Source organism: Juglans microcarpa x Juglans regia, chromosome 6D, assembly GCF_004785595.1.
Source record: "Juglans microcarpa x Juglans regia isolate MS1-56 chromosome 6D, Jm3101_v1.0, whole genome shotgun sequence".
NCBI classification, from domain to species: domain Eukaryota; kingdom Viridiplantae; phylum Streptophyta; class Magnoliopsida; order Fagales; family Juglandaceae; genus Juglans; species Juglans microcarpa x Juglans regia.
In genome coordinates, this window is record NC_054604.1 from 32,012,889 (window position 1) to 32,027,871 (window position 14,983).

At 34.1% G+C, this 14,983-nt stretch overlaps 1 protein-coding gene across 5 annotated transcripts; it reads left to right on the forward strand.

Annotated features, from left to right (window-relative positions):
- Positions 1 to 5,050: 5,050 nt before the first annotated feature.
- Positions 5,051 to 13,983, forward strand: LOC121235672 (SPX domain-containing membrane protein At4g22990-like). Of its 5 annotated transcripts, none has more exons than XM_041132028.1 (13): positions 5,051 to 5,196; positions 5,327 to 5,401; positions 6,272 to 6,330; positions 7,944 to 8,064; positions 8,925 to 9,236; positions 9,360 to 9,464; positions 9,624 to 10,078; positions 10,350 to 10,424; positions 10,628 to 10,929; positions 11,306 to 11,487; positions 12,614 to 12,804; positions 13,130 to 13,263; positions 13,525 to 13,983. In XM_041132028.1, the coding sequence occupies exons 3-13, from the start codon at positions 6,278 to 6,280 to the stop codon at positions 13,761 to 13,763; spliced, it is 2,169 nt and encodes a 722-aa protein (XP_040987962.1). In that variant the 5' UTR covers positions 5,051 to 5,196; positions 5,327 to 5,401; positions 6,272 to 6,277; the 3' UTR covers positions 13,764 to 13,983. The 5 variants fall into 5 exon arrangements, with proteins under 5 accessions (XP_040987962.1, XP_040987960.1, XP_040987965.1 ...); XM_041132026.1 differs by having other exon boundaries at positions 5,053 to 5,196; positions 11,303 to 11,487; XM_041132027.1 differs by having other exon boundaries at positions 5,134 to 5,196; positions 5,307 to 5,401; positions 11,303 to 11,487.
- Positions 13,984 to 14,983: the final 1,000 nt, after the last annotated feature.

Here is a 14,983-nt window from a genome sequence, read left to right on the forward strand (position 1 = left end):
TGTGACAAGAACTTCATCTTCCAATTACTTAGTTTCTCACTTACTTTATCAATAACTGATTTGAAATTCTTGTTTCTAGATTTGCCTATCAAAGCTGGAAGACCAATATATATGTCATAGGAATTTGTAGTTCTGACCCTTGCAATACTTGTGATTATGTCCCTTGTGGAAAGGTTTGTGTTTTTGCAGAAGTAAAGAGAGGACTTTTCTTTATTAAGTCTTTGTCCTGAAGCAATTTCACATTGACTAACAAGGTAGAGTAACCTGCTCCATTCCAAGGATGAAGCTTTGCAAAATAACATACTGTCATATGCAAAAAACAGATAACTTATATGAACTTGACCTCTGCCCAATTGAATTCTAGTGATCATCCTCTTCTCTTCTGCCTTTTTAAGCATTTGACTTAAGACTTCTAAGCACAAAATAAATAGATAGGATAAGAGTGAGTCACCCTGGCTAATGCCTCTGGTTGGGATAAAAATTGGTTGTGGGTTTCCATTCATAATAAGAGAATATGAAATTGTTGTAACACAATTAAGAATTAAATCAATCCATCTCCTGTTAAAATTCATCCTTATCATTACAGCTTCTATAGAAGTCCATTCTAAACTGTCATAAGCCTTGCTCATATCGAGCTTGAGAGCCATGTATCCAGTTGACCCCTTCATTTTACACTGCATGGTATGCAAGGCTTCGAAGGCTACAATTATGTTATCAGCTATCAATCTTCTTGGAACAAATGCACTTTGTGTTTGGGATATAATTTCTAGTAGGATGCTCTTCATTCTGTTAGCTAGAACCTTGGCCATAACTTTGTATGAGACATAACACAAACTAATTGGCCTAAATTCTAAAACAGTTGTAGGATTTTTAGTTTTTGGAATCAAAACTATGAATGTCTTGTTGATAGAACTATCCCACTTGTTATTGTCCAAAGCCTTTGTAAATACTTCACTTAGCTCCTTGCCTATGCTATTCCAATGTTATTGAAAAAACCAGCAGAAAAACTATCAGGACCTAAAGAACTGAATGGATTCATACTAAAAACTGCTTCTTTGATCTCTGAAATATCAAATTCTTTTGTAAGCATAGTATTCATCTCTTCTGTGATGAACTATCCTAGTGGATTAGAAGTAGCAAACATATTAATGAAAAATTCTTGAAATGTATGATTGATACCTTGTGTAGTTGTATGAACATGCCCATTTCCATCAGTAATATTGTTTATGGCATTATTATTCTTTTTTTTAATTAGCACATATGAGGAAAAATCTAGTGTTTTGATCCCCTCTCTAAGCCATTTCTAATTTGATCTTTGTTTCTATTTTAAATCCTCTTGCTCCAGCTGCAAGTTTACATTTCTTTGAATCTGTTTGTTTCTTCTTGATCTGATCCTATATTCCTTTCTTGTAACTGTTGCACTTTGTTAATCTGACTTTCAATTGTTTGTTTGGACTGCTTCTCTTGTCTTATATTCCAGTTAATTAACTGACCCTTGCATCTGTCCAGTTTGTTTAATAAATCTGACATTAATTGTCCAGTTCTGCCATTCCTTTGCCAAGCTCGAGTGACCATTGTCTTGCACTCATTGTTAAGGCCCCAACTCAATTCATATCTGAAAAGTCTAACCCTTCTTCTTGATTGATCATTCTGAGATATCATGTCTATTAGGAGAGGTCTGTGATCAAAAGTGCATGCTGCTAGAGTAGTAACATTAATAACATGAAAACTGTTAATACAGTCAGTGTTGGCAAGAACTCTATCTAACCTCTCCTTAGTAAATTCACTTCCTTCCCTATCGTTGAACCAAGTATGCTTATTACCAATGAATATCATATCATTTAAATCAATGCCTTGTAATGCCTGTCTAAAACTCTCCATTTGAGCAAAAGGTCTTGTATTTCCCCATATTTTTCATGGTAATGAAGAATTTCATTAAAATCTCTCATGCATAACCATAGTCTGTGATCCATTGGTTTTAAAACCCTTAACAGTTGCCAACTCCCTTCCCTTTTAGCAGTTGCTGGATTACCATAAAAGCTTATAATTGTCCATGCTTTCCCAATATGTGGATAAGTTATTCTAACTGAAATGTGATAGTTTGTGTAAGATTCAACCTCGAGATCAGAACTGGAATGCCACATCATTGCCAACCCTCCACTGTTACCTTTGTTGTTCACTGTAAAACTTCTCTCAAACCCAATTTTGTTTCTTATGTTCTCAATCTTTTCCCTTGTACTTTTAGTTTCAATTAGGAAAATGATTTGTGGGCACTGTTGCTTCACCATAAAATGAAGCTTTCTAACTGTACGAGGGTGCCCAAGTCCTCTACAGTTCCAAGTAAGACATCTCATTGCTGCAGGTGGGGCTGCTGATTAGCCTCCACCTTTGATTCCTGATTTATGCTCATTTCAGGATTGAGCCCCTCTTTAAATTTCTTGTTTAAACCCTGATCTTTTTCATTGTCTAGCTCTTCTTTGTTCCTTTTCCTGCCACTTGCGTCACTTATTACTATCTCCTCCTTTTCCATCTCATCTGGTCTTAAAAGAGTAGCAAACTTAGCCTTTCTTTTCCAACTCAATGGTTTTATAGGAGCTTCCATTGAGCTAGGAGAATGTTGTGTCAAATTTACCAACTGAGATCCTGGATTTAAAAAGATTGGCTAAGGAGCTTCACTACTGAAGTTTATATTCAACTCTTCTTAAGTCTTTTATGTTATGCTTGTTTCAGTTGTGATACTTCTCATCTTGTTTGTAATTTGAGCCTCTTGTCTGTCAAACTCCAATTGGTATTTTTGGTTCCCCATAGTAACTGCAGGTGCAGTTTGGCAAAATATCTCTTTTTGGGGGGCTTAGAGAATGCACCAAGCTTGCCTCCTCTTGAATAATTTTGTCATCATTTAAGGTGAGAAGTCCCCTACTGTGTTGCCCCTCTTCATTAGCTTGTAACCGAGCCTGAATTTAATTTCCCCTGCTCCCTATCATTTTATCCCCATTGCCCATCATTGTTATAGCAGTAGCCCTCAACCATTGGCCATATTAGGACTTAACAGCACCTCTAGTATTCAGTTTACTTCTTTCCACTGCACAACTCCTATTTACATGTTGAATTACCCCACAATGAAAACAAAATAAGGGTAATCTTTCATATTTAAAATCAACCCAATATTGCTTTCCTTCAATTCTAACTAGTTTCTCTCAAGGTAAAGGCTTTGTGATATGCATTTTAACCCTGATTAAGAGATATTTGCCCCACCCTACCCCATCCTCATCCACATCCACATCTACAGTTATTACTTCCCCTATGGATGACCTAATTCTTTCCCCACCTTCATAGGTCATAGTAGCCAAGGTAAGTCATGAAGTTGTATCCAAAAAAGCTCATGAGAAAAACTTACCTCACTAGGAGGGTTACTACTATCAAAGGGTTGAATAGATAATAAATTTTTGTCAAAAGTCCATGGTCTTTCATTAATAACCATTTCTATGTCCACTGCTTTTTGGAATTCAACTATGAACCTGTGATGCCCTATTTCGTTAAAGCTTACAAAACTTTTAGGATTCTACATTTTTGTTATTTTAGTCTTAAAGGCTTCCTTATTTAAGTTCTTTTCCATCACAATAAACAGAAATATGCATTTCTATACTTTAGCTGCAGCTCGGTGCGTTTCCTCTTCCGTTAAAGTTATCTCATCTTTCTCTGTTTCAGTCAAGGTAAAAACCTTCCCAGAGTCTTGCCAAGTCATCTGCCATGTCTATATCAAGAATTTGCTTATCAAAATTGTTCTAAGAAGGAAATGACATACTCCTTGCCCAAAAGAGAAAGGAGCTAGTGTCTCCATCAATCTTTAAGTTGTTTAATTAATTTAATTAACCATGTAAGTGTATTTTTTTATAACAAAAGTAATGTTTTTGTCACGTACCACTAACGACTTGCTTTTGTGGTGCTTTTGTCATTTTGGACAATTATGCCTTCAGCACCAACTTTTTATTTACATTATTATAGAAATTTAAGTTTTGAAACATTTTTTTTAAGTATTGTGTATTTTTTTTTTTAATGAAAGAGAAGTATTTTTATTATTTCACTATATTAAATTTATAAATTAACATAATTTGATATTATAATATATTAGTATAAAATATACTGTATACATAATAGATTACATGAAATCACGCAAATTTTTATAAGTTTATTTTTATAAAATCTTTTTGTACATATAATACTTTTCTAAATATATTTTTTTATAATTAAATAGTAGAATTTTATACCTTCAATTAAAAAGAATAGTTTTAGGATGGATAACTGTGAAGGCTTTGACCACCAACGATTTTTCTCTAGCTTAAAGAGCTGCAACACAGGACACGCGTACAATTGACCACAGTAATGGGTTTGGCTCTATGAAATTGACCATGTGTTAAAATAATTAGGTCAACCTAAGTTCTCTTTTATGAGATTACTGATTATAGGTTGGATCTCGAGGCATTTTGAGGCTACCAAATCCTACCAATACGAGAGAACTGAGAAGGATAGCTGTCGAGTTATAAATCTCGTGAAGACAGGTGGATCCCCCAAAAAGCTGTAATGATACATCACCAACCATTCTACAATTTATCTACAATTTCAATATTCTGTTTTCAACTGAGCTATTCCTCGTCCTAATTTATCATTTCACATCGTATTAGTCTAAGTAATCAAGAAAAGTTATAAAAAATTACGTAACATCTACTTATATAATTAAAAATAGAGTAATGCTAAATATATATTTATAAGTTGTGTAGTCGTCCGTACGTATTTGAAAAAAGATTAGAATTGGCTATCAAAAAATTATTGTTTTTTATATGAATTTTATATTACTTGCTCAACATTTATGCATTTTATAATTGCAAACGAATATCTCTGTTAAAAGATAATAGAATTGATATGAATAAGGTCATTTTCATTTTTCCTTCCCATCGTCGCCAGTAATAGTAAATTTCCAATGAGCATACAATAATTGGACTGCAAAATAGATTGACGTCTAGGACTCTTCCACTATTTTCATGGTGTACAATGATCAATGATTCGATCAAGTATGGGAGGGGGCCCACTGCATCTATCTGGTTCAAATTTTCACCCCTCAGGGCTGCTGCTACTGAGTATCCGCTTTCTAGGTGAATCAAAAGAAAGTCTTCCACCTCCTCTCGATCCCCTTCCAAGGTATTTCTTGCATACTTTCTCTGAATATCCGATTGCCTTTTGATTTTGACAACGATTCCTCTGCTTCGTGAAAGACTTGCTATCTGTTTTCTTCTTGTTTCGGATTTCAGTTTTTTTCCTGCTGGTATAGGTGTTCGTTGATGGTCATCTAAAAAGTTTCGTTCATTGAGCAGACTCGTAAGCGAGGTTTCCGAAACTCACTTAGGTAATGTATTTTCCACGATTGGATTGTATGTTAATACAACGTGTTTCTTGGCTTTTGTCTACGTTTTCTTCGAATTCGTGCTCTGGTTGGCGATGTAGAGAATGAAACGAAGAAGATGAGAGTTTTGATACCCTGTATATTCTGCGTCGCAAGTCAGCTCACTTTTTTTCTTTTTTCTTTTTTGAGTTTTTCAAAGCCGGAAAACGCAGAGTTTACCAGTAGGAACTAATTTTCGTTTGTTTTTTCCCGAGTTTTCTCGGCTGCCAAACAGAGTATCGACCGGAAACTTCGAAACGACGTTTTTGTAGCTGTTTGATGCAGTCTGCAATTGAAAAGTCACTCTCGAGCACAATATTAACTTAATGGTTGGGACTAATTTTCGTTTCTGTTTTCCAGAGTTTTCTCTGCGGCCAAACAGAGTATCGACCGGAACTTCGAAACAACGCACAAAGTATTATAGCAATACAACGCACAAAGTATTTTTGATAAGTAAACTTTAGGGCGAGAAGAGATTAAAATTAAAATTGAAAAAAAATTGTTAAAATATATTTTTTAATATTATTTTTATTTTGATATTTAAAAATTTTAAATTATTTATTTTATTTTATATAAAAATTTTAAAAAATTTTAATAATTAAATAAAATGAGATGAGATAAATTGAAACAATTTGTGAAAATAAACAAGTCGTTAATATTGACGATCGCGATGGGACTCGAACCCAAGGCACAGAGTATAAATTCTTTTGTTTTCTTCTCTCATTACCCTCTGAACAGCTCCCGATGTCAATATTCACCGAAAACGCAAATTTCTGCTGTAGGCATTGCCTTCTAGTTTTCTTTTCAAGTAAGTTTCCATTATTTTATTTGTAGTGAAAGATGGTTGCCTTCGGGAAAAAGTTGAAGGAAAGACAGATTCAAGAATGGCAAGGGTACGTTTGAAATTAAATTATATGACTCTAGTTTGCGTTACTTGGGATTTAATTTATTTTGACTGCTTCATGAAAGTTTTCTCTGGCAAAATATGAAAAGGAAAAGGCTTAAATATTTTCTGGTTCAAGCACTGCATGTTTGTATAATTCTTTGTATAATAATATTCTTCCTCCTCCTTTACTACTACTGTTTTACTATTCAACAGTTTTTTTTTTCTTTTTGCTATTGAAATCTGATTAAAAATTTTAAAATATTACTTTTTTACAAGAAAATAAATTCAATCAATTAATGTAATCATGTAATTTAATTAAAAATAAATTTAATTTTATAAAACTTGACCTTTTACTCTTAGAGTTAATTTTTATAAAATTAAATTTATTTTAAATTAATTTACATAATTACGTTAGTTGATTGAATTTATTTTCTTTTAAATTATGTAAGAATGTCAAATTTTAGAATTTTTAATTTAAATTCAAATAGTAAAAAGAAAAAAACAATTAAATAATAAAATAATAGTAAAAAAATTGTATAGATATTATTTTATTTTTTTGATGTGAGAAGGTTTTTTTTTTTTTTTTTTTTTTTTTTTTTTTTTTTTTATAGAAAAAAGTCATGATTGTAGGATAGTAGCTCGGACATCAGTCATCTTGTCTATGGCCCTTGCTGCTACTTTTTTTTTTTGATTGGATGTCAATCTGTTTTGGGCACGTCAAATCTCATAGTTATTTTTGTTCTAGGCTTATACCCAATTGATACGAAAAAAGCGAAAGAAGAATCCTAATGTCTCTCATCAGACCTACGTGTCCACAGCATGTCTATGGTCCTTTCTGCCAACATACTCGACAACTGCCTGAAGGCCTTTTCCAAACAAAACCCTTATTGCTTTACCCGTTGTTAAACATTCGATATCAATCTGAATTTGATATATCGCAGTGGCTGAAACCTTGCTCCTGGCATTCTCTCTGAAAGGGGCTAGTGGTAGAAACATACTTAGTATTTAGAGTTTTGCTATAAATCAACATTACACATTTCATGCCTATAATTTTTTATAAAGTGTGTAGGTATTTTTTTATAGAGTATATGAATGTTTTTATAAGGTGTGGAGTGTGGAAAGGTGAATAGTGACTAAGAATTTAACCAGTCTCTCATCTAAACCTGCAAACAAATTTGTGTAGCCTATTGTCAAGTCCATTTGTAAATTAAGCACAAAAATGAATTATCCATTTTTGTTTTTTGCTGCCCACGAACACACAAACCCGCGGGAATGATACCCCCACAATTAAAAGCTTGTTGGGAGTCCAATCTCCCTCAAATAATATCTTATAACATTTTAAAACTAATAAATAAGCGAAACTTGTTTGACTAGATTTTGTAGCTTAAGCGACTTCAATAAAGTTTTTTGTCAAACCTTCCATTTAAAGGCAACTAAACAACATAATTTACACTGGCATGACATTACATCACATATTTACTCAATGTACACGCACATACAAAGCACACACTAATATATATAAGGTTGATCAGGGTTTCAAAACTGCTACCGAGTTTTACTCAAGTTTTCATTTCATTGTTAGATCCCTGTCATAGATGCTCATAGTTTTATTTATTTCAGATATTATATCAACTATAAACTCATGAAGAAAAAGGTAAAGCAATATGCTCAACAAATTGAAGTTGGGATAGAAGATCGCCGGCATGTACTAAAGGACTTCTCAAGAATGTTAGATAACCAGGTGCGCTATGTACCTGTTTCTCTTTGTGAAATTGAAAACATGTTTAAACAAGCTGAAATGACGTATAATACGTATCTGTACTTTGCTTATGTGTGTTAACTTTCTCTGTCATTCATAATTTGGCTATTGAATCACAGGGCGACGCATTGTGTCAGACCGAGTGTACTTCGAAGTTCTAGGATGTCATTTATTTTGTCAACGCTTATTGGTTTGTTAATTCAAGATACTTCCTTTACAAGGGGTTCTTATCATGCATCCACCTTTCCATTCTGCCCATTTAAACAATCAATTGAACATTAATTAACTTAGGTGTTTGTTATTACCGATTTGTAGTAGGCTTTCTAAGGAATCAACTTCTTAAGATGGAACCAAATTACCTTGGAAAGAGACCATGGAAGATCTGTCAAATCTTTAAGATAAGTGTGGAAAAGTATGATGTTCCTGTAGATAAATTAGAGTGCTCTCGAACTCTTAGATATGTAATAAACATATGATCTGATCTCTCATAAGAAGCTGCCCTTACATAGGGTCAAACCGAAGTTTTTTTTCTTGATGGTTAGGTTACACTTTTGCATCCTTCTTACCCTTCTGGGAGAAAAAAGCTTAAAGTTAAATATAGCCTCAAAGGGACCATCCAGGATATAATCAACCTATGTCTGGCAGTGGCTCTTGTGCATATGTACCCTCATGTCTGTAAATACATGTAATACATGTATGTTATTGTATTGCTTGTCTGATGTATCTAGGAGCAGGAACCTTGCATGTGCAGTCATCAAGGGCGATCTAACCTTTGGAGTTCTTTACTTTACTCTAGGTTGATCCTGAAATGTGTTTCAATTACTTTCCTGTAACTATTTCAGATCGAAAAGATTGTCCTTTTTCTGTTGGAACAACAAGGGCTACTTGCAAGCAGGCTAGCTATGCTTGCTGAACAGAATAATACCCCTCAGCAGCAGCCTGAAATATCCCAAATATCGGAATCAAGAGAAGCTTATAGAGCAGTGGGACAGGATCTGTTAAAGCTTCTCTTTTTTGTCGAGATAAATGCAATTGGTCTGCGGAAGATACTGAAGAAGTTTGATAAACGTTTTGGTTACAGATTGACTAATTCTTATGTCAAAACACGTGCAAATCATCCTTATTCTCAGCTGCAGCAAGTGTTCAAGCATGTGGTAATGTGTAAATGTTGGAGGCATTCTTTTTCTACTTATACATTTTAAAGGCTCTAAAAGACTTTTAAGAACTACTGTCCCTGGATAAATGGAACTTTACTGACAGATAATGGAAACCTGCAGGGAATAGGAGCTGTCGTGGGAGCCATATCACGCAATCTTCATGAACTTCAGGACCGTCAAGGAAGCTACTTATCAATATATGATCAACCTGCTCTTCCCCTCCAGGTTTCTGTTGCATATACTCAATGAAACCTTTTCAATTTCTCATGGTTTCCCCCCCTGTATACGTTTCTCCTTCCCTGTTGTATGCACACAAACAAAGACATTGGGAAGATGTCACAAGGCTGGTGATTTCCAATGGTATTTACTATGTTTCATCTGCAGGATCCTGTCATTGATTCAATAAAAGCAGCTGTGGACAGGTTAACCCACTCAACAAATTTCCTCACCTTTTTGGCGCAACATGCACTCATTATGCAAGACGAGCTACCTACTCCTGTTGAGGAGCAAGTTGATGATCAGAAATACCATTTTATGTCGCTTCTCTTGAACTTGGTGAACACATTTCTTTATATGGTCAATACATATATCGTTGTCCCTACAGCAGATGACTACTCCTTGAGCCTTGGAGCTGCAGCAACAGTTTGTGGTATTGTGATTGGGGCAATGGCTGTTGCACAAGTCTTTTCTTCGGTGTATTTTAGTGCATGGTCAAATAAATCATACTTCAAACCTCTTATATTTAGCAGTGTTGTTCTTTTTGTGGGAAACATCTTGTACGCGTTGGCTTATGATCTTAATTCGATAGCGGTTCTTCTAATTGGGCGTCTTTTCTGTGGGTAAGTAGTCTTTTTCTTCTTCCTGTGTTATTACTTGATGGAATAACTTCATTCATGTGCTTTTTGTGCAAATAAGTAAAACTATTTGGATCTCCACATGCTTTAGGCATCTCTTATTTGCTTTATAATAACATTTTTTGAATTGAGAGGTCCACTTTAAAAACAATCGCATCTAAGCATAACTGTGACAGAACTTGCTAATTAAAAAACTAAAAAAAATCATAAATTAGCATGAGAAATGTATAACAAATCTCGTGTTTGTGTGTATTAGCCCTCACACACCCAAGACATGGGCATTCAAGGAAGATTTTCTCATAACAAGATTTGTTCCTGCTCTGTTAGAGAGGCACACCATATTTTTGTATTGTCCAGTCACAAGATTTGTTCCTGCTCTGTTAGAGAGGCACACCATTTCCTGCTTGTAGAAGAGACTAGAGGCTGTTTCTTTTGACCTGACAGTATAACTATGTAGTTTTCTGTGGTAAGAATTACAGATTATCTTATTTATACCTCATATATATTAATATAGCCATACTTTTCAAATTGCAGACTTGGTTCTGCCAGAGCTGTTAACCGGAGGTATATTAGTGATTGTGTACCACTAAAAACCCGAATGCAGGCGTCGGCGGGTTTTGTTAGTGCCAGTGCTCTTGGAATGGCTTGTGGTCCTGCCCTCGGTGGTTTGCTTCAAACTAATTTCAAGATCTACAAGCTTACTTTCAATCAAGACACCCTGCCTGGCTGGGTTATGGCTGTTGCTTGGCTAATATACTTAATTTGGTTGGGGATCTCATTTAAAGAACCTTCTCGTGAAACTGAAGAAAATCATTTACCACAGGAATCTAATGCTGGTATGTTCATTTATATGGTGGTTTTTTTTGTTGACATCTCAAGCATGTCCGAGTCTGTCTACATTATATAATTCATAGGCTGTAAATTGAAGTTCTCACCATTTAATTTTAACTATAGTTTTTTTTTCTTCTAGAAATTATTTTGTACTTTTGAAAACTTTTCAAAATTATTTATATTTTAGAAGAGATCATCAATCTATCAATCATACTGGTGATTTACATGCTGATCATTTTTGGAAGTGGTGACAAACCGATCCGCTGTAACTAACAGCGCTATTTCTGGAACACAGAACTCCTCCCAAAATTTGTCTTTTTTGACAATAGTCTTCTCTTTTCAAAATGTTTAATATGTATAGTGGCCTTTTAATGACAGAAGCAGCAGAGAATGATGCCCTTGAGAATGGACTTAAACAACCATTGCTTACTAGTTCAGAAGACAAGCAACAAGATGAAGATAGTGAGCAAGAACGTGATGAAAGTAAAGAAGCTTCTCCAGAATCTCACGGACCAGCTACTTCAATTCGATCAGCATATAGACTACTTACACCCTCTGTAAAGGTATATAAGTGACTTTTATACGAGTTTCTAAAAAATTAGTGAGTTAGATGTATGCCTTGGATGCCATCATTGACATGAAAAACAAGTTTGTAGTTATGATAGTTCAGATGCTTTCTCAATTTATAGTTCAGATGAGTTAACTAATCAGATTTTGCATTGTGCAACGAAGCGTTTTGTTCCTCATTCAGCATGTGAAGTGGAACCTCACCCTTGACTTTTGAAGAATTCGTAGGTCTAACTCATCTCATAAAACTGGTTCAATAAGAGAAGATTATTCATTCCTTATAAACGTACCCAATACATTGTCTACAGGCAATGTAAGATTATTCCTCAACATCCCCCATAACGTGTAGGCCAATTTTTTTTTTTCTAGTCGTTGTCACGGAGTAAGTAGTGTAGGCCCTTATTCGTCCTGTGGCAAACTCTGATAGCATGAAGAAATTCATAGGCCTAACTCATTTCATAAAACTAGATCAACAAGAGAGGATTGTTTATTCCTTATAAACAAACCCAAGACCTTGTCTCCGGACAATGTGAGATTATTCCTCAACACACACCCTCAAGTGTAGACCAATTTTTTTTCTAGTCCTTAACACGGAGTAAGTAGTGTGGGCCCTCATTCGTCCTGTGTCAGACTTTGATACCATGTTAAAACTGAAAGGGAGTGATTTTCATTCAAAATTGTATATTCATTTGTGTATCACTTTACAAATATATAGATATACATGAGATTAAGTATGGATACCATATATAAAAGGTAAGTAGACTAATTATACAAATTAGACAAATTCTTAGAATTAAGGTAACTGATTTTCTAGATATGGAGAATCTGGAAAATGTGGAAACTGTCAATAACTTTGCTCCTTACATTTACTTCCAAAATAAAAATGAATCACTATTGACCTGCTGGTGATTAAACAATCTAGAACCTGCTCATTCATTTTCTGATTAGTGTCATGTATTTTATTGTCCAAGACAATGGACTGAGTTGAAAATCATTGAGAAGCTTTTCCTCCTATACTTCTTTGCAATCTCATATTCTCTGCTAGAATTGTTTGGTAATTGGAGCTGAAACTCAAGGAACTTTTCTACACAATCTCTAATTGAATTTCTATGTTTCATTCAGGTTCAGCTGTTGATATATTTCATGCTCAAATACGTGATGGAGATTTTAATTTCAGAATCGAGTGTTGTTACCACATACTACTTTCAGTGGTCTACAAGCAGTGTGGCGATTTTTCTTGCATCTCTTGGCCTCACGGTTCTTCCAGTTAACATTGTTGTAGGAAACTACATTAGCAATATGTTTGAAGACAGGTAGTTATTTAACAGTAGCTTGCTTTTCATAAAAATAAATTCATAAATTGATATGGTTTCATATGATCGTTAGATCTATTTTATAAGAAAAATAATTTTATAATTTAACATATCATATCAAGTTAGTTTGTAAATTTCATTTTATACAATATTGGTGTAGTTAAATTATTTCACTTTTCTGTAGCATGTTCGGTATCTCTAGTATTTGCTTATCTTACCTTAGCACCTCCCCAAAGGCCCAAATGACAAAAGCATATAATCTGAAGTTTTTGGATGTTTCTCATAAACTTCTGATGCATTTATATTTTCATTAAACTGATTGCAGGCAAATTTTATTGGCCTCTGAAATAATAGTTTGCGTAGGCGTACTCCTGAGCTTCCATATTATAAATCCATACTCTGTGCCACAGTACGTCTGCTCTGGACTCATCCTGTTTGTTTCTGCCGAAGTACTTGAAGGTGAGATATTGTTCATACGTTCAATTACCTTTTTTGTTTTTTTTTATATAATATGGATAAAAATAGTTTTACTATTTTTTTAAATATTTTTTAATATCTTTAATCATTATGAAAAAATTAAAAAAATATATAATTTTACTAATAATCACTCTCTTAACTATTAAATAAAAATAAAAATAAATAAATAATAGAAAATAGTAAATCTATATACTGAAAGTATATTCAATCGTGTGGTGGGGATGTCCTCTGTCATTGGTCCAGGTGTCAACCTGGCACTCCTCTCACGCGTCATGTCGTCCCGGCTATCACGTGGAACCTATAACGGTGGACTGCTCTCAACTGAAGCAGGGACAATCGCACGAGTGGTGGCAGATGGCACGATAACATTGGCTGGGTACTTGGGGGAGAGTAAACTCTTGAATGTCACCCTGCTTCCTTCACTCTTCATTTGCGTATCCTCCATCTTTGCCACCTGCTTCACCTACAACTCTCTCTATTAATAATGGTAACTTCCTTATCAAAACATGATGTCTTTCAATATCCAATGTACGTAAACCCTGTCTCTTTATAATTTCTATCTCTATTCCTTAATTCGTTATTTTGCCTCATGTATCATTGCTATATATTTGTACGAAAACGATATTCCAGCTCATTGATTTTTTATTTTTTATTTTGTCTACATTTGGATAATAATAAATTATTAGTGATCCCTGCCGTGGAGGTCCCTAGCTAAAGTTGCAAGCTGCCTAGTAACTTAATTCCATTCTTTTTACACGCTGTTAATTATACGAGAAAACTTGAGCGCAGAAATACTAGAGTAAGTTCTATATATTTGGTAGTACTTTGCCCTATGCAGTTTAAAGATGTGTATAATTTGGGTTGTATCTGTGAATAAAAATCACTTAAAATTAATAAATTAAAAGATTACTATGGTCTTATAAGCTAGAAAATGAGATCCAATTCTTTCATCTTAATTTTGTCTTCCTGTTAATGTCTTAATTTGCACAACAGACCGAAAGGAAAAAAAGAATTATTCCTGGCCCACGAGATATTGATTTGGGCTTCGATACGATACTTTTTACATTCATCCATAAAGTAAATAACAAATAAGCGAATAAAAGTAAATAAAGAGAGACACAAAAGTTTATGTAGTTCAGCATATATAATGCCTATGTCCACGGGTTGTTTAGGGGCGAAATCTACTATAATGTGAGGCCACTGATAATTCTTTCTTTCTTTCTAGTCTTTTGTACAAATTAAGGCATTAACACTTCCGAAAACAGATGCAATGATGTCTCTACCAATTAGTGTTACATTTGGCGTATTATTAGTAGAATTTGTTTAAATCTTTTTTAATTTACTTAAAATTAGCATGCATGATATTATTGAATCGAATAATTTATACCATATACTAATTTTTTAATATTAAAAAAGCACACACCTCGCCCCAAATGATTTTGGGTTTTTTTATTTATTTTTCTTTTCATATTTTTTTAATGTATTTAAATACTTTAAAAAATTTAAAAAAATCTCAAAACACTTAAAATCACTTTCTTAATCACTAAATAATAAATAAATAAATAAATAAATTACCAAGCGATCAAATAGAACGGTACAAATGAGAGGACAAAGTAATATTTTCTATCACAATATTAACGTGTGGGTCATGTGTGCACGATTATCGCTTCGATCACATTAGCCGAAGGTACGTAGGGTGGGG